At 48.5% G+C, this 25,600-nt stretch overlaps 1 protein-coding gene across 3 annotated transcripts in view; it reads right to left on the bottom strand.

Annotated features, from left to right (window-relative positions):
• The window catches only part of PYGB (glycogen phosphorylase B), a 57,536-nt gene that overhangs the window by 16,085 nt on the left and 15,851 nt on the right, over positions 1–25,600 (bottom strand). For 2 of the 3 annotated variants that reach the window (XM_070588938.1, XM_008507122.2), the window contains exons 2-12: positions 24,130–24,231; positions 15,882–15,960; positions 13,397–13,500; positions 9,507–9,638; positions 7,373–7,484; positions 6,866–6,948; positions 4,576–4,719; positions 3,876–3,968; positions 2,186–2,332; positions 1,216–1,379; positions 144–258 (exon numbers count right to left, since the gene is read on the bottom strand). In XM_070588938.1, coding sequence (XP_070445039.1) covers positions 144–258; positions 1,216–1,379; positions 2,186–2,332; positions 3,876–3,968; positions 4,576–4,719; positions 6,866–6,948; positions 7,373–7,484; positions 9,507–9,638; positions 13,397–13,500; positions 15,882–15,960; positions 24,130–24,231 — 1,275 coding nt within the window. The remainder of the gene's footprint in view (positions 1–143; positions 259–1,215; positions 1,380–2,185; positions 2,333–3,875; positions 3,969–4,575; positions 4,720–6,865; positions 6,949–7,372; positions 7,485–9,506; positions 9,639–13,396; positions 13,501–15,881; positions 15,961–24,129; positions 24,232–25,600) is intronic. The other variant, XM_070588939.1, reaches the window with a different exon arrangement.

Here is a 25,600-nt window from a genome sequence, read left to right as displayed (position 1 = left end):
CCCCACCCCATCCCGTCCAGGAGCCACTGCTGGCCCACACACAAAGGAGCAGATCGCTGCCGCTCAGTGCCCACTGGCAACGGGCCTGACAGCAGCAGGCGAGCAGGCAGCGCTCCCTGTGGACTCAGAGGCAGCCGGCTCACCTCCACGATGGTGTCAGCCAGGCCTGGGTTGCACAGGAGCAGCCACCGCCGCGGCGTGATGCCGTTCGTCTTGTTCTGGAACTTCTCTGGCTCTAGCTCGTAAAAATCCTTAAAGCTAAAAACAGAGAAAACAGGCAATAGTCATAAATTCTGTGTTTTGAACAAGATGAGCAAGAGAACATGAGGACCTTTTAAGGAAATCCCCTGGAAGATCCTGCAGCTCAGGTTTTCATTCCGGCATGCTCTGAGAGGAGTGGCATGCGGCACGCGCTTTTCAAAGCCCTTCACGCCTGGCCATGCGGTGAGGGGCTAGCCATGACCGCACAGGGGTGGAGCCTGGCCGTTTTCCAGGATGGTCCTAACAGTGGAGAGTGCACAGGCTTTAGAGCTCGAGATACCAGAGGTCATTGTCCTCATCTGTAAAATGGGGCACACCCCACTGAGAAGGTCACTGTGGGGATTAAAGAGCGTCCCATACGAACCCCTCGGGCCGGCACTGGGAACACACAAGGCTCCACAGGGACAGACCTGCTCTAGGGGCCACCCAGCACTTGCAGGATGTGCTCAACTCTGGTGTGCAGCGGGAAGGATGGAACCCCGAGGCCATGTCCCACCAAGAGAGGGATGGGAAGCACGAGATCTGACCTAAGAATTCCTTCTCCCTCTCGATGACGAGCCCCCGCCCATCACGCCCTAACCTCCACCCTGTCCAGGCCTGCGACACTCATCCCCAGGTGGGGTGCTAGTGGCACTTGGCCAGCAGCAGATGGCTCCCAGAGCAGAGCCTCTGCCTGCACAGACCAAGAACACAGGAAACAGGAGGAGCCACTGGGCACAAGACGGCTTGGCTCCCCAACATCACCTGGTGAGGCAGAGCTCTCAATGTCCCCGACCACCAACCAGGGTGCTCTGGGCAGTTCAGTCGCTGCCCACGAGGGCAGCAGGGTCACGCTGTGGAGCGTGGACAATGTGCCTCAACCACTGTGCATATGGGGGTTGACAGTCCCTCAAGGCAGGTCTGGGGTCGCAAAGGCAGTGTGCCCCAGCTCAGGCCCACGCCTGCCCCACTCACACTGACTGCTTCACGATCTCCGAGTGGATCCTTGCCACGCCGTTGACAGCGTGGGTGCCGATCACGCACAGGTGGGCCATGTTAATCCGCTTGCAGTCCCCCTCCTCGATGACAGACATCCTCCGCAGGCGGTCCACATCGCCAGGGAAGAGGGCGGCCACGTGCTGTTTCCAAGTCAGAGAACCATGAGCAGGAGAGCAGGGGGTTCCAGGGGCTCCCCGACGGAAGTTCTACTCCGTCCAAGAAAATCCCGGGGCTGCCGCACCCCAGACCTGCACTCAAGCACCCTGGACGCATATAGGGCAGCTCGTCCCACACCCCCTCAGCCGGGCGCCAGGCCGGCTGGAGGACTCGGCGAAGCTGTTGTCGAGGCAGACGGGAGGGCTAGTGGTGCTGGGGCCATGCCACGGGACTTATTACCAGGAAACGACAGGAATGCTGTCCCGGTTGGCCAAAGTGGGGCTTAACAACATTTTGACCAGTGAGAACAGCTACTTTTTCACCAAAAGGTTAAAAAAGTGAACTATAACCACACTTGATTCTAAGTTGCCCTGTTCTTGTACCCTTCTCCTCTCTCCGGATAACAGGGAAAGACAAATGGTGCTTTGTTTTCAAATCACCCACGATGTCTCAGGACAAAGGCCTCTGGCCTTCTGGAAACAGACACATCTAAACTCTGCCCGAGGTGGAAGCGTTTTCAGATCTGAACCCACAACTTCCACACACACAGCAGGGGACTAGACGTGGGGACTAGCCAGCAGCTCTGCCAAGTGACAGCCCCCAGACCGCAAAGTCCCCTGCTAGACAGCGGCTATTCCATTCAGGAAGGAAAGCAGCTTTGCCAGGCCAGGCAATTCGACGGGGGGGCGCCCACTGGTGTGGTGCAGCCCGCCACCTCCGCACCCCCACCACACTGAGAGGGTGGTTACCGCGGGCACAGCCAACCCCCGTCCCGGCAGGCGGGGCTCACATCCAGGTGCCTCTGGTTGATGGCATAGATGATGTCCAGGTGCCTCGGCAGCAGCTTCTCAAACATGGACACAGGCCAGCGCTCCAAGGCCTCCGGCAGCACAGTGTGGTTGGTGTACGCACAGGTCTTCTTTGTGATTTCCCAGGCCTAGAACATTCCAGTGTGTTTTGTTTAGAAACAAGCAGCTCTTCTGCCAGATGCCTAGGCAAGGGGGAAGTCTAGGATCAAAGGCAGACTTCACATCCCCCAGAAACGGGCCCAGCTGGCCACAAGTCTCTGCTCTCTGGTGCCTGTCTAGAACCTTCTCAAAACCCAAAACTGAGCCCTGTACCCTTCTCTTTCCTGACATGACCCACGTATATTTTACATGCTGACCCAGCACACACACATAAATGAATAACGCTTACCCTACCACCTGGGAATCACCCCAATTTTTTTCTTTTGTAAACCATTTTTTTTTAAAGATTTTATTTTTTACTTTTTCTCCCCAAAGCCCCCCAGTACACAGTTGTATATTCTTCATTGTGGGTCCTTCTAGTTGTGGCATGTGGGACGCTGCCTCAGGGTGGTTTGATGAGCAGTGCCATGTCCGCGCCCAGGATTCGAACCAATGAAACACTGGGCCGCCTGCAGCGGAGCACGTGAACTTAACCACTCGGCCACGGGGCCAGCCCCCTAAACCATTTTTTATTAGTAAACAAAACAGAGCACCAACCAGTTTTCTGCTTTATTTCCAGTAAACTGACTATACATTCACGTCTGGAGAACACTGATAAACAGTGTGGCCCTGCCCTCTGCTGGCCAGGAGCGGACAGGACCTGAGTCGGGGCTGCCCAGCCCCACCCAGAAGTACACCCCACAACCAGAGAGGGCTCTGGGTGCTATAAAATGGGGTCAAACTGCTTTCTGGTTTTATGGGTTGGTTTAGTTAAACTAAAGTGGATCAAGAAAATCCCACTAAAGAATCTAGGACCAAAGTAAGTCGAGTCAGGAAAATAAACCTACAAATACGTAAACTGTGTGTTTTTTTTTTTTAAAGATTGGCACTTGAGCTAACAACTGTTGCCCATCTTTTTTTTTCTTCTTCTTTTTCTCCCCAAATCTCCCCAGTATACAGTTGTATATTTTTAGTTGTGAGTAACTTCTAGTTGTGGGACGTCGCCTTAGCGTGGCCTGACGAGTGGTGCCATGTCCGCACCCAGGATCCAAACTGGTGAAACCCCAGGCCAGCGAAGCGGATTATACGAACTTAACAACTTGGCCACAGGGCCGGCTCCAACAGTGTGTTTCTTTAAACATAACACTCCTGGGTTTTTAGCCACAATTCTAAGATAAGAAAAAATATGCGAGAAGCTCAAAGAAGTGTCAGAATCTTTTCTTCTCTTCCAGAAAATTGCTCTTCTGTGTCCTTGCACCACTGCTCCCACTCACTTTGTCCTGGTCCCTTGGGAGAAACCCAGACCCACTCCTGGAGCATCCTTCTCCTCCCCATGGCCCTGTCTTTTCAGGAACAATGTCCCTCTGTTCTCCCAAGGCCACAGGGGAGAGGCCTCCCTCAGGAGGCCTTCTAGGACTAGCTGAGTACTCGTGACTGTTGCTGGGATAGGCTCGAAGGTCAGGGGAGCACTGTCACCTCATGTGCCCAGGTCTGTGGGACTCCATACCCCATGCCCTTGTCCTCAGTGCTCACCTTGTCCCAGTCCACTTTCTCCACGTCCACCAGGATGCGCATGAGCTCGGGGATGGCAAGGGCCGGGTGGGTGTCGTTCAGCTGGATGGCAACCTGCAGTTTACACATGGCAATCCCTTCAATCCCCTAGCCCTTGTGGGTGCCATGGTGGTTGGCGTGCACAGAACTGGGGTCCTCAGCGGCTCCCCCAACCCCGGGAAGCCTGGTCTACAGGACGGTCAGCAGAAAGCAGACAGCACCACACCGGGGCTGGGCCTAGCGTGAAAACTGACGAGGAGCAGGGGCAGGGCCTGGGGGGCCACAAGGAGGGACCAAGAGGACGGTGTGGGCCGGTTCTGCAGCCAAGTGTGCTCTGCAGCAGGAGTCCAAGAGCTGCAGGCCTTCTGCCCCCGAGGCCTCGGTGATACAGAGCTCTTCCTGACTCAGTCTTCCTTTCACCTCGGTTATGCTGGCTTTGCTTAGAAATCACTAAGCTCAGCCTGCCACACGTCGGGTTTTGCCCACAGCAGATTTTAGTGTCCCTTGCTGCCTCGACTCCTAAGTGTGGCCCTGATCGGGGAGGAAGGGGGCCCAACCCCTGACGACAAGTAGACTGAGGTTAGGGGGTGCTGCTGTCCCACCCCAGCCCCTTCCCGCCCACGCCCTGGCCTGGAGGAAGAAATCGAGCCTGAGAACATCAACGCCCCATGGACAAACGAACCTTGTCTGGGAACGTCTCGAAACAAGTTCTCACTGGATCCCGGCAGCCGAACTTGGAGGACTTGAAGCGGCGAATGATGTCCTGGAGGGTGGCAGCCACCACAAAGTACTCCTGCTTCAGGCGGAGCTCCTTCCCCTCAAAGAACTGCAGACACAGGACAGCTCTGGCATCAGCAGCTCACCCACCCAGGCCACGGCCTCAGGAGGCCCCCCAGGGCCCAGAACGGGGTGCTAGGCTGGGGGGCCTGGCCCGGAGACTGCAGAGATGTGCACACAGATGAAAGAAGAAGCACCCTTGAGAGCCCGCATGGTGCTGACACCTCGATCCCACCTCTGGAGCCAGAGGCAGGCGCCTGGCTCAAGGGCACAGGCAGCTCTCAAGCAGCCTGACCTGCATATGACCTTCACACAGAGAGCAAGCACAAACGCAGCAGCAGAGGCTCACACCGGCCTGTGGTGTGCTGCAGGCATGAAGGTCTAGTCCCTGTTCATAACGCCTCGCCAAGCACCAGGAATGCCAGAGCCACCCAGAAACGCACTCTCCAAAGTGCGGGTGTTATAAAAATGCCTTGCCAAAGGAAACCAGGAACAAAATGAAAAGACAACCCACCAACTGAGAGAAAATATTTGCAAATCATATATCCGACAAAGGGTTGATTTCCAAAACATATAAAGAACTCACACAACTCAACAACAAAAAAATGAATAACCCAATCAAAACATGGGCAGAGGATATGGACAGACATTTTTCCAAAGATATACACATAGGCAGCAGGCACATGAACAGATGTTTAACATGACTGATCATCAGGGAAATGCAAATCAAAACTACAATGAGACATCACCTCACACTGTTAGAAAGGCTATAATCAACAAGACAAAAAACAACAAATGTTGGAGAGGGTGTGGAGAAAAGGGAACCCTCACACACTGCTGGTGGGAATGCAAACTGGCGCAGCCACTATGGAGAACAGAATGGAGACTCCTCAAAAAACTGAAAGTAGAAATACCATACAATCCTGGTATCCCATTACTGGGCATTTATCCAAAGAGCTTGAAATCAACAATACAAAGAGACTCATGCCCCCCTATGCTCATTGCAGCATTATTCACAACGGTCAAGACGTGGAAGCAACCCCAGTGCCCACCTACTGAGGACTGGATAAAGAAGATGTGGTATATATATAAAATGGAACACTGTTCAGCCATGAAAAAGACAAAACCATCCCATTCGCAGCCACAGGGATGGACCTTGATGGTAGTATGTTAAGAGAAATAAGCCACACAAAGACAAACACCGTATGATTTCCCTTACACGCGGAAGATAAACTAACACATGGACAAAGAGGGCAGATTAGTAGTTACCAGGGGGGAAAAGGGTGGGGGTGGGCACAGGGGTGAAGGGGCACACTTATATGGTGTTTGACAAACATTAATGTACAACTGAAATGTCACAATGTTATAAATTATTATGACCTCAGTGTAAAAAAAATACATACATAAATCAAATAAATACCATTACCACATTAAAAAAAAATGCCTTGCACCTGAAGCTTCAGAACCTGCTCACAATCCCGAGGTGGGATTGGCAGGATGGGGGGAATGGGAAAACATTTTGCTGTATGCCCTCCAGCAACAACGCCCTTTGCTACTATGTGTACATATTATTCTGATTAAAAAACATGCAACCCACTAAGATAGGCAAATTCCAGATGCTAAATTTGGTGGCTATGGAGAATGTGGCTGTGACCTTCACCTAGTGCGTGGGGGGCATGTGCTAAGAGCTTTTCAAATCATGATTGTCTCATCTCAAAGTGTCACTGCAAAATATGGACTGCTGTCCCCTTGACAAATGGATCATCCAACTCTTGGGGAAGTGGCATCATGTGCTGGAAGAGCAGAAACCAGCTTAACTCAGGTCTGTCGGGCTCCCAGGCCCTGCAGGCGGCCTCATGTGGAGTCGGCTCAGACCCAGCCCTAAGGGGCAGCCACGTATCACGGAGCAGCAGGTGTATGAGAAAGGCCAAGAAGCTCCCTAAAGATCCGCTCAGGAAGAGAGGGCAAAGAGGAGACACTAACAGGCATGCTTGGAGTCACTGGACTTCATCGAGGATGTCGTGCCCGTCCTCAGTCCGAGCAGCCACATGAGGGCCGCTGGTGGCCACTTACAGGCTCGCCTGACAAATGCGGGGCCAGCAAACAAGTCCCACCAGAGAGCCCAGCCTTGCAGTTGACTTTTCACCACTTGGAGAGGATGGCAAAGACAAGAGCTAACCCTAGGAGCTACTCACGTTGTCATTCGGATACAGGACTCTAGAGATGTTCTCGGCCAAGTTCCTGTCCAGGACCGCCTCGATGTAGCCACCCACGTTAACTGAGGGCAGAGATGGGGAGGTCAGGACCTGAGAGCCTTCTCTCGAGACTCTCGGGTGCCTTAGACTGAGGTTTCTCACACGTCCCCTTAGCACTCCAAGGGCAAGCGCTCCGGAACAGAAGGCACCCGCAGAGCAGCTGGTTTGCCTGCCACACGCCCTACCCCGCAGAGCTGCGCTGGGAGCCATGCACCCTGAAGCACGCCAGGCCCCCACTCTCTCCTGAGGACGTGGGGGCCGACGCACACTGGCTTGTCCTGTGGGCCCTCCCTGGGGAGCCCAGGTACTCATGGGGAACCTGCCCTCTGCCCTCCCACAGCAGGGGAGCCATGTGGCATCTGCAGCAGTGAGAGGGTGGAGATGGGCCTGGAGCTGTGTGGAGTGAACTGGGGACAAGCCACCCAGAGACAAGCTGGTGGAACGCACAGTCGTGGAGCTTGAAGTCATTGGGCGCCTTGGCGGACCACAGCCTCATGGTGTTAACGGTGTTATTCTTGTAGCCCGGCACTGGGGTGTCGTAGGGCATGGCCAGCACCACCTGGTCGAGGGAGAGACAGTCAGAATCGAGGTGACCGGAGATACCGTCCCCAGTCCTGGGTCAAGCCGGGTGGGGCAGCTCCAGCCTCCAGCCTTGCAGGAAGCAGTTTCTACCTCCCTGTTGATGGCCCACCTGCTCACCCTCTTCCAGCTTTTCTCCTTCTGCCCAAAACACACTCAACGCCTGTCACTCACGCCCCTCATGCCCTGTCACTCACTGTGCCCACAGCCCCAGCTCACTGATGTCCCGAGCCAGGAGCACCTGTGACAGACCACACTCTCGAGGTCACACTGTCTTGCCTAGCTTTACCTCCTTCAATACTGGCATCAACTTAAGAATGCCTCCTCAGCTCCTCAAGGGGCTGCTGTGTTAACCTGGCTCATGCTCCCTTAGCAGCCACTCCTCCCACGTCCTCGTGCTCTGCCCTCCACACCTTCCCTCTTCTCACTCGACTTTGCTTGAGCAGTCTCAGGACTCAGCTAACTACTGCCAACAGACGACTTCTATTTTCGTCCTCCATTTTCCAAGGTCTGTGGCCAGGCTCCCCATGTTGGACGCCTTCACCTCTAACCCTCAGTGAAACCAAACCAGCCCACACACACTGCTCCTGAAAGCACGGGACCTGCTCTCTACCCATGGGGCCTGCCATGCTCCCTCCCGATTCCCATCTGTCCAGAAGTATCAGCTTTGCTCTTGCCAAGCACAGAAGAAGTGCACCAGCCTCAAGGTCACTTCCAGCCCTCGGACTCCCAGATGGGACTCCTCACCCTCAGGCATGCTTATGGTAGCTCACGGTGCAACTGTGCAACTTTCCAAGACAAAGTCAGCTCTGACAGGCACAGAGGACTGCAGAACGGCACTGCCAAGGTAAAGCCCAGGGTATCTTCCCCTTCCTTTCTCCTCTCAGTCCTTGCCTCTGCCTCTGCTCCCCAACCCCCACGGCCTTGTCCACGCCAGTGACAAGCCCTGTAAATGCATCTCCAACCCCCTCCTTCCCACTCCACGGCCAGCCCTCCAGGTTAAGGCCCTTATCATATCCCACCTGGGATGCCGCAGCAGTCTCTGCGCCTCTGCACCCACACAGACACATTCATCCTCTACAAGCACATGCATTTAGAAACCAGATCCCTTCTCTGCTTTTTCAAATTAACTACTACTAATTACGGCATTTGAGGCTTCCACAACGTGGCTCCAGCCAGCTCCAGCCCCATGCGCCCTATTTAAAACCTACACTGCACAAACTCTGGATGACTCAGCTTTGCACATCTGCGACTTCCCCACTCCCCTGGGCTCACGCATTTTTGTTCATCCTACCCACACCATTAGACAAGTAAGTCGCACTCTTTACAACTACCCCTCTTCTCACGAAGCCTCTCCTGCTCGTCCCCTCTGCCCCCTAAACCCACCAAGATGTGCGCTCTCTGCTGTCTCTGAGTCGGGCTAGACGCTCCACATTTGCACCTACTATGCCTGATACCCCATTCAGCCAAGCACTCCACGCTTGTTCTGGTCCCCCCATCAGGACCCACCTGGCAGGGGTGGCCTGTGCCCCACTGGGACTTCCGCCTACCCCTCTCCACAAACCCAGGGTTCTGATGGCTCAGAGTAACTGGTGGGCTGCACCCAGGAGACACTACTGAGGCCAGTGGGACCAGGAACATGTGGCGAGGGAGCATGTTGAGTGCCTACTCTCTGGAGATGATAGGGGGCTCTTCATGTCCCCACGGGATCAGTGCCCTGTCCCTGTCCCTGTCACAACACTTGCCAGCAAACTGCTGGTCTTTAACCGCAACACAGCTCCTGTTAACTCACAAAGAGTGTGGCCTCACTTTCAGCATCTTCTGCTGTCTGGACAGCTCCTGATGAAGCGAATGAGGCAGGAAGCCCTCCCAGGCTTGGACCTGGAGTCAGGTCCCGGGGGAAGCAGCACACCTCCCACTCCCAAAGGGAAGCAGACCGACAAGGAAGCACGAGCAGCAGCCCCCTCAGCCCCAGGCTTCCCGGAACACTCGGGTTGGATACCTGTGTGTCCAGCCACCTCACGCCCTCGGGGGTGTGCTCCACTCTCCCATAGAAGTGCACAGGAAGCATGTACTCGGGCCGGGCTTTCTCCCAGGGGTTGCCGTAGCGCAGCCAGTCATCGGCCTCCTCCACCTGGAAAGGCACCGGCGGTGAGGTCAGTTCTCAGGAAGGAGGAGACAGTCCTAGGCCCGGGCTGAACTCGTCCTGGCCTGCACTGACCACGCTGTCGAGAGGATGCTGCCCCGCACTGAAACCAAACTACAGCCTGTGTACAATGCAAAGATTTCAATTCCAGTCAAGGCCATGTGTTTAAAAATTGACACTTTGGGGGCCGGTCTGGTGGCACAGCAGTTAAGTTCTCACGTTCCGCTTTGGCGGCCTGGAGTTCACCGGTTCGGATCCCGGGTGTGGACCTACACACCGCTTGTCAAGCCATGCTGTGGCAGGTGTCCCACATATAAAGTAGAGGAAAATGGGCATGAATGTTAGCTCAGGGTCAGTCTTCTTCAGCAAAGAAAGGAGGACTGGCAGCAGATGTTAGCTCAGGGCCAATCTTCCTCAAAAAAAAAAGTCAAAGAAACAGTAAATAAATATTAAAAAAAAAATTAACACTTTGGGCTATTAAAGAAACAAACTCGGGGCTTTGGCCCAATGGCCGAGTGGTTGGGTTCACATGCTCCGCTTCAGCTGCCCAGGGTTTCACCGGTTCAAATCCTGGGTACAGACATGGCATCGCTCATCAAACCATGCTGAGGCGGCATCCTACCTGCCACAACTGGAAGGACCCACAACTAAAAATACACAACTATGTACCGGGGGCTTTGGGGAGAAAAAGGAAAAATAAAATCTTTATTAGAAAAAAAAGAGGGGCAAGCCCAGTGGCGCAGTGGTTAAGTATTCATGCGGCAGCCCGGGGTTCACCGGTTCAGATCCCGGTGTGGACATGGCACCACTTGGCAAGCCATGCTGTGGTAGGCGTCCCACATATAAAGTAGAGGAAGATGGGCACGGATGTTAGCTCAGGGCCAGTCTTCCTCAGCAAAAAAAAAGGGGGATTGGCAGCAGATGTTAGCTCAGAGCTAATCTTCCTCAAAAAAAAAAGAAAGAAAAGAAACAAACTCATCTAAAATTCAGAAAAATGCATCGAAGTAAAAAGACATTAACAATCACCTGAATTCAGCAACAAAAAGGAATGAAGTCGTGATGCATGCTACAACACAAATGAATCTTGAAAACATTAGGCTGAGTCAAAGAACTGTATAATTCCATTTACATGAAATGTGCAGAACTGCCAAACCCATAGAGGCAGAAAGCAGAGCAACAGTCATCAGGCACAGAGGTGTGACTACAAATGGGCAGAGTTTCTCTCTGGGGTGATGAAAATGTTCTGGAAATAGATGGTTACTCAACTTTGTGAATACATTAAAAACCACCTGACACCTCAATAAAGCTGTTATTTTTTTTAAAAAAGAAGGGCTCTGAAAGCCCACTGCTTTGAAATGACGCCCCACGGCATGGTGCCGGGGCCAAGCCTCCCCCAGAGCGCCTGTAGTGGGAGCTCCCGCTCACCCTCTAGAAGACAGCACCTTTCCGCTAGGCCTTCCTCAAGGCAGCTTACTTTCCAAAAACTACACCCAAGTGGCATTCAAAATCAGTAAATACACAAAAACACTCTTGTCCACAGACTAACAATCCTTTGAGTGGACGCATTTGGTGGAGATGCTTTTCCCACCACCCCGTGGAATTTATTCTGCTTGCAAGCAATGGAATAAAATAATTTGGTAGGGCACTGAATGAAGAATTATAAATATAAATTAACTAAAACTCAAATGAGAGTTAACTTAACAAACAACTTTATGTGTGCTACATCGAGGGTTGTGGATGGTCTTTACACAGCAGAAGTCGAGAGAGAGCACACGGGCTGCAACGTAGGCAGGTGACACAGCTGAGGCCACAGCTCCAATATGCACCTCTCCAAGTACTGCTCACAGGACTTCTGTTTGGTGCAGCACACAATTGTCCTGGGACTAATACTGCCTTTTGATCAGGTGGCACGTCCTTGTACATCAGTAAGATTCTCCCACAGCAGAGCCTGGCCATCTCCCACACAGTAAGTGGTTCCATGGGTCATCTGCAGAGGCAGCATCTTCCCAAGTACAAGAGACATTGGGGTCTCCCCTCCGGAGCCCCCCTTCCTGAGAGGCAGGCTGGCCTGTGGCCCCTGTTAGCCACATTGATGCTGTGCAACCACTGCCCACACTTAATTCTGCTATAGTTAAAATCAACTAAAGCCATTCCAAATGACTGGTTCCCATGAAAACAGGGTGGGAGAAGGGTGAGTTCACCACTCACGTGTCATCCAAGGACTGTCTTTAAACTGTCACACAAGGTGGCAAGAGATATAGGAACAAGGAACCAGAAGAAAGAAATGTCTGTGGTCAAACAGACAGAAAACACCAAAAAACCTTCCTGCTGTAACCATAACAACAAGTAGGCAAGGAGGAGCCTCAGTTTCTGTCTTACAAACACATACACTAACAGACTAGAAAAGAGCCAGAATGTTCAAAGAACACACGTGTACAAGTATGGAGTAAGTCTGACACACACATACACACACAGAACTGAGTGAAACCAGTGGCATGCACCAGGAGGAAAGGTGCATTTCTCTTTTTAAGGTTGGAGAGAGCATTTCTATAAATTAAGCAATAGATACAAATCTGTTTTAAGTTTTCTTTTACTTTTAGCCATACTTTACTTTGCCAACTTTTTATTATGAGCATTTTCAAACACACAGCAATGTTAGAAGAATTGCCAGTGAACACTCACAACCACCACCTACATTCCAGAACTGTTAACATGTGCTACACTTGACCGTTTGCCCTTCCACCCATCAATCCAATAATTTTTTGAGCATTTCAAAGTAAGCTGCAGACATCTGTACCCTCCTCCACTGAGCACGCCAACATGCATGCCACTAAGTACAGTTTGTCATGTGTTTATTTTTAGGTTAATGTATACGATGAAATGTACAAACTAAAGAGTACTATTGATGAGTTCTCACAAATGCACATACCTGTACGACCCAAACCCGACCAAGGTACAGGACATTTCATCACCCCAGTCGTCACCTTCTTCAGACTCTACTTACCCTTATGTTACAAACTTTTCGATCCTAACCCAGCCCTGGTTTACCTGTGACTTTTAGATCCCAAATTATATTAAATACACTATTCTCCATCCACGTAGAAGAGTAATGCCTGCCATTTTGAGGTGCCGTGAGAGAAATGGCCACCTCGACTTGTGGAGGATGCTGAGCCTGTATTTTGAGATTACCTTTTCAGCAATGTGGTCCTGACCACCTTACTTAGCTGTTTGATGCTTTAGAACGAGGCTCACTCTTTCTAAAGGCCACTTTTCTCTGCAGAGTCTGTCCTCTAACCCCACAGGGTGCCGTCCCTTCACTGGTGTCAGGGAGTGAAGACAGAAGGTGGGAACAAAACCTACAATAAGTCTCTTTCTAATAACTCTAGGTCAATCGTCCCACTGGGGGTGAAACAGAGAGGGCCACCTTCTCTCTGCACTGAGGTACAACAGGAAACCAGCACATGGACCACGGGGTCCTCACTCCTTGGCCTCTCCTGTAAGGCCCAGCCAGGCTCTGGGTCTCACCCTACCAGACTTCTCAGCCACCACGCAGAAGCTGTTGCAACGAGCTTGCACAAAAGCTCATAGGATTGTCCTGATGTGACCAACCTCCACTTCCCCTAGGACTGGCACGCAGTCTCTCCAGGAAGGAGTTTAAAGTAAAAAAAAACAAACTAAAGTGCCCCTGTCTCTTTCCTTGTGTGAATGGGAGCTGCAAATGAGTGAAAGAACCAAACCATACCCACCTGCCAGCCATTGACAATCTTCTGGTTAAAAATGCCAAACTCATAGCGGATTCCATAGCCGTATGCTGCCAGGCCCAAGGTGGCCATCGAGTCAAGGAAGCAGGCTGAAAATTCCAAAGACAAAGACCTTCTTGAGATCAAAGACAATCACCAGACGCAAGGCGCAGTGGAAGCAAGGCCCAGACACCCACGTTAAGTAGGCACTGGGAGGCCGGCGCCAGGGCACCAGTGGTTCAGTGGGGACCAGTTAGCCTCAGGTTCATGAGAAGGAACACTGAGCTCCCTTCTCACCCCCTGCAGCTTGAGAGCCTGGGGCTATGACAAGAAGGTGGCACTGGGGGGGCTCTGGGGATGTGGGGAGACCGGAGGGAAGAGGTGAAGAATCCCACAGAAAACACCCTCAAACTCAGCACATCTCTAAATGCACGGGCCCCAACTGCCACCTTTCTCTTAGAGAGCTTGCCCCAGGCTGAAGGCCCCCCACCACGCACCTTCTCCTCACAGTCCAAGCTGTCTGGACACGTCACAAAGTCTCTCCCCCACGCTAGTGAGGAAGGCACAGAAGCCAGGGCTGGGAATGGACATTTCACCATCCACAAGGGCAAACAGCCAAGGCCGAGGTGCCACTGGGCCCCCTTGAAAGTGGCTGGAGCGGCATGCCACCAAATTGAGCCCCTATTTCAATCAAGATGCCTTGAGGGAAAAACCACAATGTTTTGAATACAGATCCAGAAGGCAGCTTATTCAATTTCTGGATTAAAAAGAAATGAAAAGAAACAACCTCCACACGAAACACCAGCAAATAAAACAGGTGCCCAACTCACCAAACAGGCCCAGAGCCCTGGGCGTCAGCCCTCTGCCGAGGGAGCGTAAGAAGATCCACAGAGGCAGGATCTGGGCCCCTGTTCTGAGGAAATCATGCTCGCAGGAGGGAACACCACACTCAGGCCACACAGGCTGGGGCTGCCCCTGGCCTGCATAGGCAACAGAAGTCCACGGCACCTGAGGGGCCCAGAGAGGCGGTGCCTGGCCTGGGAAGGCCAGGGCCCCACAGATGTGGCAGGAAAGGCGCCTGGGAGGTCGACAGGAATCAGACTGCAAAAGGCCTGAGGAGGCCTGAACTGAAGTGGACGGCCACGGGCGGGGGCTGCCCTGCTGATGGCCACCACCTTGGGTGAGGGGTGACGTTAGGCAGCCGCTCCAGTGAAGGAGACCAAGGGGTCTGGAGCTTGCCTGGAGCTCAAGAAAACACATTCTGTTTTTACTGACAGAGAAAGGACCAAGTGGGAAGACCATCACCATCAAGAGAATGTCATCGGGGGTACAGGGGACTGAAGCCTAGGGGCCCAGAGTACACTGGGGTTCCCTCGGGGCTGCACTCTGCCCAGCGGCCTGGACGCCACAATGTGGTCTGCAGGGGAGCGAGCCACAGCTTAACGTGTTCGGTACGATTGCACCTTCGTAAACTAAACCCGCAGACTAAGGCGAGCCCTGCCTTTGAGCAGGATGTCCACCAGGCTTTCACACCAGGGCAGGGAGATGGAGCAGGCCTTGCTAAACGTTTCTTTATACAGATCCTTTATAGAGATATAGAAATAGTGCTATTTTGTTTAAAAGGAACACATGAGGCATTCATAATTTTTGAAGAATTTAACTTAAAATTTAAAAACATAAACACGCACACCCCACAGATAAATTTTAGTGTGTGCTCCCTTTACAAAATGACAATTCCCTGAAGGGGCAGTGATGCAAAGTGGCAGGGCTCATGCCCACCCTCCCAGGGCCCCTCCACACACTAGGACAGCACAAAACTTGGTTTATCTCTGCCCCAGAAACACTGTGCCCACGAGTGGACAGTGAAATCAATTCAGCAAGACTGCTATTGTCACTGTGTTCTTAACCCAGCTCCCTCTCCCCAAAAAGATTGGCAAAGTGATTAAACAGAAAAAAAACAAAACAATACTAAGTACGCTCAGGGTGGTCCAAGAGAGCAATACACCCAAAAGGAACGGCTCTGTTATTTGAGGGCCATTTCCTGTTTACTGTAGCAGGACCAGCTGGCTGTAAGCTGGGCTACGTTCACAAACTGTGTGTGTCTGTGTGCGTGTCTGTGTGTGTGTGTCTGTGTCTACATCCGTGTTTCTGTGCTTCTCTCCATCTGTCTTTCTCCCAGTTACTGAGTTTTGGACAGTAGAGAGTGGCTGGTACACTGGAAAGCCCTTCCAGCACCAGTTACCCAACGATGGCAAGCTGGCTTCATAATTATGAAACACCCCTTGTGTGAAAGAGAACATATAATTTTTGTTTATTTTTTCCACTGGTGGCAAAGATTTCAATCTGGAGAAACACTTCCCCATCCACTCTCAGGGACCAATTTACTTGACCGACCAGCAACGGGAGCACGGCTGCCCTCGGTCTCACCATGTGACCACCACCAAGGCACCACATCAGGAAAGACTCTGCCCTGGACAGGCATCTGGGTTACCTGCCAGCCTCCCCAAGCCTCCGTTCCCAAGGCCGGCATCCTCTTCTATTTCCTCGAGTTCTTCCAAGTCCAACCCCAACTGTGAATAAAAACAGAAGCATCATTTTAATGTTACCTAATATTGTTCCTCAAGCAACAAGTGGAAGGAGCTTGTGAGCTTTTATATCAAAGGTTAGAGCCTGCTTTCTTTTAGACTTGAAAATTCAATGTTAAATCTGGTGTTAAATCAAATGCACAAAAATGAAAGTTTCCAGGTATTTCAAAAGCTGCAAAACTACTTAAGAATTAACAGTCAAAATGTGACATAGTTTAATAGCCAAAGATATTTACTGCCAGGTTATTAACCTACTTACAGTGGACAGATGATAACACGTATCCTAAAAATTCTGAAACCAACGGTTTTAGTAATTGTCTAATTTCACACAGTCTAATGATATTTACATGACATCTTTTTAAACCAAAACTAAAAGCGCTTTCCCTGTGGCATTCCAAACACATTCAAGCAATCTTGCGAAACAGATACGGCATGTTAAAAATCAAGGAGAAAGCAATACAGTCGTATCTACTTCACTTGACTTAAAACCATTCCAGAATGCAGATCTTAAGGCTCTCAGTTATGACAGATAGAAAATTGTTCCATTAACGTGGCTTTAGTGTATTAAACTTGACAAACTGTTCACAATAATTATCTTGATCAGTGGTTTTCAAACTTTTTGCTTTCAGGAGGACCCAAAAAGCCATTGTTTATTGGGATTATATCTATCAATATTTATCAAATTAGAAATTAAAATGGAGAAACTTTCTTGTGTGTGTGAGAGGAAGATTCACCCTGAGCTAACATCCATTGCCAACCCTCCTCTTTTTTCGCTTGAAGATTAGCCCTGAGCTAACATCTGTGCCAAGCTTCCTCTATTTTTTGTCGGTGAGATACCTCCACAGCATGGCTGATGAGTGGAGTAGGTCCACACCCAGGATCGGAACCCACAGACCCAGGCCACCAACGCAGAGTGTGTAGAACTTTAATCGCTTGGCCACAGGGCCAGCCCTATTTTTTTAAAGTATATATGAATTCATTTAAAAATAAAAATAAACCCATTATATGTTAACATAAACAACACAGTTTAATGAAAAACAACTACATTTTCTAAAACAAAAAAATATTAATTGACGAGAGTAGCAGTGTTTTACATTTTTACAAACGTCTTTCATTGATTTTCTGCTTAAGCATTCAATCTGTCGATTAAATACAGTCTTTGGAAAGCTCCACCGTATCCTTGTGAGAGAATGATAAACAGTTCTGACCCAGTGACCCCAGAAAAAGGCTCAGGGCCCCAGCCACCTCCAGACCACACTTTGAGAATCTGATAAATTACAAAGGGCGGAAGAAAATTGTGAGAAAATAACTAAACATCGAAGTCATAAAGAAATGGTTTAGTGTCTATTACGTAAATTGAACGGTATTAACACACACAATAAACTGATTCAGAGTAGGATCTCAAAATATTGACTTAATTCCCATAGCAATTTCAAAGAGAGTATTCTACCAAAAATATCCTGGGTGTGTATCTGCCAGGAGCAGAATTTACCCAATAATACGTTACTGGATCAAAGTTAAGAAACATTTTAACTACAACATTTTCCAAACTTATCTGATCATGGAACCTCTTATTCATGAAACATCTATTAAACTCAGAGACCAGTAAACTAAATAAAGACAGGCTAGGAGCTGGCCCGGTGGCGCAGCAGTTAAGCTCGCTGTTCCGCTTCTCGGCGGCCTGGGGCTCGCCCATTTGGATCCTGGATGTGGACATGGCACCACTTGGCAAAAGCCAGGCTGTGGTAGGCATCCCACATATAAAGTAGAGGAAGATGGTCATGGATGTTAGCTCAGTGCCAGTCTTCCTCAGCAAAAAGAGGAGGACTGGCAGTAGTTAGCTCAGGGCTAGTCTTCCTCAAAAAAAAAAAAAAGAGACAGGCTAAAGTAGACATAGAAAGATGTTTTGTTCCTTTAAGCTTTTAATTTGAATGTTGTAGGCACATCCAGCCTAGTAGGGCGCGTTTTGCCTTGAGTTTGAAAGTGTTCAAAAGAGGCACAAAAAGTAGCTAATTGATAATCTAAAACCTCAGTGAAGTGGGCTTCTGAACTGAAGAGAGAAAAAGAGCATAAAGGAGCACTATTAACAACCTGTTTTTTTTTGAGATGCAATTCACATACTGTAAAATTCACCCTTTAAAAGCGAACAGTTTAGGGGCTGGCCCCGTGGCCGAGTGGTTAAGTTCGCGCGCTCCGCTGCAGGCAGCCCAGTGTTTCGTCGGTTCGAATCCTGGGCGCGGACATGGCACTGCTCGTCAGACCACGCTGAGGCAGCGTCCCACATGCCACAACTAGAGGAACCCACAACGAAGAATACACAACTATGTACCGGGGGGCTTTGGGGAGAAAAAGGAAAAAATAAAATCTTAAAAAAAATAAATAAATAAAAAAAAATAAAAAAAAAAAAATAAAAGCGAACAGTTTAATAGTTTTTAGCATATTCACAAAGTTGTGCAACCATCACCACTGTCTAATTCCAGAATTTCATTACCCCATACTCATTAGCAGTCATTCCCTATTTTCTCCTTCCCTCAGTCCCTGGCAATCACTTTTCCACTTTCAGTCTCTAGGGATTTGCCTATTCTGAACATTTCATAGAAATGGAAACATACAATATGTGGCCTTTCGTATCTGGCTTCTTTCACTTAGCATAATGTTCTCAAGATTCATCCATGTTGTAGCATGTGTCAGTGCTTCATTTCTTTTTATCACTGTATGGCTCTATCACACTTTGTTTATCCATTCATCAGTTGATGGACGTGGGTTATTTCTACTGCATGGCTATAATGAATAATGCTGCTATGAATATTCATGTACAATTTTTTGTGTAGACGTATGTTTTTATTTTTCTCAGATATAAACCTTCGGGTGGAATTGCTGGGTTACATGATATTCTAGATTCAACTTTTTGAGTAATTGCCAGACTATTTTCCAAAGTGACTCTACCATTTTACTTTCCCACCAGCACTAGATGAGGGTTCCAGTTTCTCCACCTCCTCGCCAACACTTTTTCTCCATCTTTTTGATTACAGCCATTCCAGCGGGTATGAAGCGGTATCTCACTGTGGTCTTGATCTGCCTTTCCCTGATGACTAATGACGCTGAACATCTTTTCATACGCTTGTTGGCCATTTATATATCTTCTTTAGAAAAACATCTATTCAAGTCTTTGCCCATTTTTAAATTGGGTTGTCTTTTTATTATTGAGTTGCAAGAGTTCTTAATATATTCTTACTAGACCCTAATCATATTTATGATTTACAAATATTTTCTCCCATTTTGTAGGTTGTCTTTTCACTTTCTTCATAATGTCCTTTGATGAATAAAAGTTTTTACTTTTGTCCAATTTATATACTTTTTCTTTTATTCCTTGTGCTTTTGCTGACATTTTTTAAGAATCCATTACCAAATCATGAAGATTCACCCCTATATATTCTTCTAAGAGTTTTATGGCTTTAGCTCTTACATTTAGGGTGTTGATCCATTTTGAGTTAATTTTTATATGTGGCGTGAGGTAGGGTTCCAATTTCATTCATTTGCATGTGGACATTCAAGTACTCTAGCATCATTTATTGAAAAGACTATTCTTTCTTCATTGAATTGTTTTGGCACTCTTTTCCTTTTAAAAAATCAACTGACCATATAGGACACCAAAAGCACAAGCAACAAAAGAAAAAACAGAGAAACTTAACTTTGTGAAAATTAAAAACTTTTGTGCATCAAAGGACACTATCAACAGAGTGAAAGGCAACCTATGGAATGAGAGAAAATATTTGCAAATCACGTATCTGACAAGGGATTAATATCCAGAATAGATAGAGAACTCCTAAAACTCAACAACAACAAAAAACAAACAACCTAATTCAAAAATGGGCAAAGAACTTGAATAGGCATTTCTCCAAAAGAAGATACATAAATGGCCAACAAGCACATGGAAAGATGCTCAACATCACTAATCAGTAGGGAAATGCTAATTAAAACCACAATGAGATACCCATTAGAATGAATACCACCAAAAAAAAAAAGAAAGCAGTAAGTGATGGTGAAACCGGATGGATGTGGAGGAACTAGAACTCTTGTGCACTTGGTGGGAACATAAAATGGTGCAGCTCTTGTGGAAAAGAGTATGGCAGTTCCTCAAAAAGTCACACACAGAATTACCATCTGATCCAGCAACTCCACTTCTAGGTTTACACCCAAAGAACTGAAAGCAGGGTCTGGAGGAGAGATTTGTACACTCATGCTCCTAACAGCACGTTCACAACAGCCAAAAGGTGGAAGCAACTCAAGCGTCTACTGACAGATGAATAAAGAAAGAAAATGTGGTCTATACATTCAATGGAATATTATTCATTCAACCTTAAAAAGCAAGGAGACTCTGACATATGCTACAACATGGATGAACCCTGAATATATGAAGCCAGTCACAAAAAGACAAACATTGCATGATTTCACTCCAATGAGGCACCGTGAGTATCAAATTCATAGACAGAAAGCAGAACGGTGGTTGTCAGGGGCTGGGGGAGGGGAGAACGGGAGTTAGTGTTTAATGGATAGAGAATTGCAGTTTGGGAAGATGAAAAGAGTTCTGGAGATGGATGGCGGCGATGGTTGCACAACAATATGAATGTACTTAATACCACTGAACTATAATTAAGAGCGATGAAGATGGTAGATTCACGTTACACGTATTTTACCACAATTTTTTAAAATCAGGAAAAAAAATCAACTGACTATAAATGTGAGGGTCTATTTCTGGCCTCTCAATTCTCTCGCACTGATCTGCACGTCTGTTCTTCTGACAACACAGAGCCTCGAGCACTGCAGCTCTGGTAGTGAGTTTTGAAACTGGGAACTGTAAGGCCTCCAACTTTATTCTCCTTTTTCAAGAGTGTTTTAATTATTTCTGGCCTGTTGCATTTCCATCTGGATTTTAGGATCGGCTTATCAATCTCAGCAAAGAAGCCAACTAGAAGTTTAGTGGAGATTGAACTGAATCTGTACGATCAATCTGGGGAGTGCTGCCATCTTAACAACATTAAGCCTTCCAAGCCATTAACATGGAATGTCTTTCCATTTTTAGGTCTTCTTTAATTTCTTTCAACAATGTTTTGTAATTTTCAGAATATAAATTTGCACCTCTTTTGGAAATTTATTCCAAAGGGTTTAATTCTTTTTAATGCTATTTTAAGTGGAATTTTCTTAATTTCATTTTTGGACTGTTCATTGCAAGTATATAAAAATACAGTTGACTTCTGTATATCGATGTGTCCTGAAACCTTGCCACACTCTTTCATTTGTTCTAATACATTTTTACTGGATTCCTCAGGATTTTCTAGATCATGTCATCTGCAAATAGAGACAGTTTTCCTTCTTCCTTCCCAGTCTGGATGCCTCCTAATTCATTTTCCTGCCTAAATACCCTGACTAGCACCATCAGTACAATGTTGAGTAGAAGTGGTGAGAGTGACACCCTTGGGACAAAGCAGCAAGTTAAACCCCAGCTAGGGAGGCAATCGGTCAAATGCAGATGGCGTGACACTCTACAGGACAAACCTAGTTTCAACAAATAAACTGCAAGGCAGAAAAATTAAAAAGAGGAGAAGTCTATAGAGGAAGAGAGATTTAAGAGACATGTCAATCAAATGCAACTTAGTTTCTGAACATACTGTTAAAAAATTATAAGGCAATCAGGGAAATTTGTGCATTGCCTGAAAAACTGATACTAAAGAACTATCGCTATTTCAGGGGTCTAATGGTATGACCCTATCTTTTAGAGACACCTGTTGAAATATTCATAAGTGAAATATTATGCTGTCTGATACTGGCTTAAATAATCTAGCAGTGGTGGGGTGCAAGGGGGGCAAGACAAGCCTTGAGTTGGGCTTGATGACTGGGGAAGCCAGCTACTACTAGGCATGCAGAAAAAGTTCATGATAACAGTCACTCAGTTTTTGTATATATTTAAAATTTTCTATAATGAAAACACTTTCATTTTTTATTTTTATTTTTATTTTTTTAAGATTGGCACCTGAGCTAACAACTGTTGCCAATCTTTTTTTTTTTCTGTTTTTTCTCCCCAAATTGCCCCAGTATATAGTTGTATATTCTAGTTGTGGGTCCTTCTAGCCGTGGCATGTGGGACACTGCCTCAGCATGGCCCAATGAGCGGTACCGTGTCTGTGCCCAGGATTCGAACCAGTGAAACCCTGGGCCCTGAAGCAGACTGCGTGAACCTAACGGCTCGGCCACGGGGCTGGCTCCTGAAAACACTTTAAATGTGTCCTTGATAGCTCAATCAGGAAAAAGTGGCTGCTTCCGAAGCTCTAGCTTTAGTGTAAATGGCTCCCCAGAACTCCTCCCCAACCCTGTGTGATGCAGTAGTGCCCTGTTTTATTTCTGACGCTACATCATAAATGTGGGGCCTGGGGGAGGAGGCCTGTCGAAGCCCTGCATCCTCTTTTGTTTCCATTTAGAGCATCTGTACCCTGCCTCAGGACTAGATGGGCCCAGCAAATGCGTACCTAGAGACACTAAAGCTTCCACCATCATAAAACCCTTTCAAACACAAGATTAATTAAAAGCTACACAGAAAGGGAGATACACTTTTAAGGAAGAAAACGTACAACATTTAAAAGGACATATGCTTCCCGTATTTTCTAAGCTTCTTAATTTACACATTATTTGTGTAATAAAAATTATAAACAGGGGCCCACTCCGTGGCCGAGTGGTTAAGTTCACATGCACCACTTCGGTGGCCGAGGGTTTTGCCGGTTTGGATCCTGGGCATGGACCTAGCACCGCTCATCAAGCCATGCTGAGGCGGCGTCCCACACAGCACAACTAGAAGGACCTACAGCTAGAATATACAACTATGTACTGGGGGGGCTTTGGGAAGAAGAACGAAAAAAACAGATTGGCAACAGATGTTAGCTCAGGCGCCAATCTCTATAAAAAAAATTACAAACAAATCTTGCCTATGTATGGTATAAACATTCCCTAAAATCTTTACTATCTGTAAGAACTATTTAAAGAGAAAATGTTTTAAAAAAGAAAACACTTTACACACCCATCAATCCCACTGAAGAGCTAAGCTATTGTGTGTCTATAGTCCCTAAAGACATGTTAGATCGTTCATGCTCAGCAGATGGAACTCAAATGACAAACCACTGGCCAGGATACCCTCTATCTTTTTAGGTACCTTTGATCATAAGATCCCTATTTTGAGGAGTCAAATTTTTGTTCCAAAGTTTTATTGTGCTAAATGAAATGACCTACCCCAGACACTCCTCATCACTAAGTCCTGGAGGGGAGACAGGTGCCCCCACAAGGCTGGGCTGACAGCGGTGCAAGGCTCACACTACAGCGCCTCCAACAAGGCCCCCAGAGCACCTCCCACCCCAAAGAAAATCAGACAAAAGCAGAGGCAGTGGAAAGTGCTGGGAGGAGGGACAATTCTGGTGGGGACCCTTCCACATACTGCAAAAGGGCAGGAGTGCTGTGTATTCACATCCTGGCAATTCCAGACGGAGGCCCTGGTGCAGGCTGAGAAAAGACGGCATCCAGTGAGAGGGGACAGAGACAGAAAACAGACCTGACCAATTCCAGCTCTGCTGTAAAGCTGCAAATGAACTGTGAAAGGCCCCCCAGCAAGAACCTGTGAATGAAGAAGCCTGACGCAAAGGCAGTTTCTACTCTGATCAGGGAGAAAGGACAACTTCATAACTAGAGGGTCGGATGAGCGCAGGAGGTTATCTTAGGGATGGGGGAGGGAAGCCAGAGGTAGGTTACCAGTTCAATAAAGCAAGGAGACATGGGACAACACTGGCCACTTCTGCCACAGTCCCCACCTCTGGTAGGGTGAGGAGGAGTACAGTGGTTTCTAGAAGCCTCCAAACCTCAGCAACCACGATGCAACCAGGCCTTGAACTGCAGGGTGTTAGCTTCCCATCCAATTCTTACTTCCTCCACTTGGGAAAGAGAAGCATTGCCCACCAACTCATGCCCCGCCACATAGGGTAGAATACACCATAAGACATCTCCCCGGTCCTAGATGGCTGCAAAGCTTCATGTCAGTGATCGCCTCTGTGAGGCCTGTACTAAAACCTCACTGCATCACAAGGCTCCCCACCAGCCGGCCCCAAGGACCCATACCTGATAGATGGCTTCGTCACAAGCATTCTGAAGGCCCAGGTTCACCATTGTGTTCTGCAGCGTGCGGCCCATGTAGAATTCCAGGGAAAGATAATAGATGCGCTGAGGAGGCAGAAGAAAGCATCTTAGACTTCTCGCTCCATCCCCACGCACGAGGCAGATGACAGCAGTGTCATCCCTAAGAGCACCCATGCAAGGGTGTCACTCACGTTAACCCTGCACTTACCTGCACGTGCCAAAATGGTCTCACTCACTTCGCCTTGGCCATCCTCAGCCATCCAAGGGTAGCCCACCAGGGGACCTCCTAGAGCAGAGCCTCTGTTCACTGCCCTTCTGGAGTCCCCAGGGGATATAAACCAACCTCTCCCCGCTGGTGGGGATCAAGGCTCCCAGAACCAGGCAGAGCTGATCTGGGCTTAGCTCGGCCTCCTCCCAGTCGTGCGCCCTCAAGCAAGTGACCTCTTTACATCTCTAACAGGATAAAACAGCCCTGTAAGGGGGGAATATTTTCAAGTATTAACAGCTCCTGACACCCACCTTAAGTACTCAATAAACAGCACAGTCGACACACTGGGATGGATGGGTGGACACATCCATTTCTATCAGGAAGAAGTCTGGTTTTTGCCTGCTGCTTGTTTGCTGGTTTTAAGACAGCTCCATGTAAATGAGGAGGACAACCACCAACACCTACTGGGTGCAGAACAGGGTCCTAAGTGCGCCCCTTGCCCAGGACCATTTACTCCTCACAACCCAGCAAGGGGCAGGGATGGTGGTAGCTGATGGCTCAGAGTCCTGCTCTTACACAGGGCTCTGTGCTGCCTCCTGCTGTGCCATCAAAAGGAAGGCCTGGGGAAAATAAGTGTGGAGGAAGAGAGAACTCTTCCAATTAATAAACATAGAAGGCATGAGAGGAACAGAAAAATCACAAGAACATCATGGTAGTAACTGCTGCCAACACGAGCCAGAGTTAACACCGAACCCAGTGGGCACAGCTCTCAGGACTGGCGGGACATCTGCATGGCCTCTAAGTCCCTCCCCTAGACAGCCGTTAAATGCCACGGTGGCTTTAACAAACGTCCCCAAACTCTCTGACATCCTTTCCTCCAGGAGGTGGTGTTCATTCCCCTCCCTTGAGGGTGGGCTGGACCCGGTGACTGCCTTCTAATGAACAGTCTGAAAAGGGAAAACTCACTTCACAGCCAGAGACCCGGCTGAGGCTGCCTTCCCCAAGCGATGGAGGTTAACTCACCAGTAACACGCCACGGTGATATGCTGTGATGGGAAGGGGACTTTCTCCAGAGAGATTCTTTCCAAAACTGCCTAACCCCAGACTAATTGTGAGAAAACCAAACTGAGAGACGTTCTATGAAATGCTGACCAGTATTCTCTGGATTCTCAAGGTCATGGAAGACAAGGAGAGATCAACAAACCACAGCAGATGGCAGGAGACTGAGGAGGCCCAACCACCGAA

The sequence above is a fragment of the Equus przewalskii genome, chromosome 21 (genome assembly GCF_037783145.1).
Source record: "Equus przewalskii isolate Varuska chromosome 21, EquPr2, whole genome shotgun sequence".
Classification (NCBI taxonomy): domain Eukaryota; kingdom Metazoa; phylum Chordata; class Mammalia; order Perissodactyla; family Equidae; genus Equus; species Equus przewalskii.
This window is presented reverse-complemented; position numbering and strand designations above follow the sequence as displayed.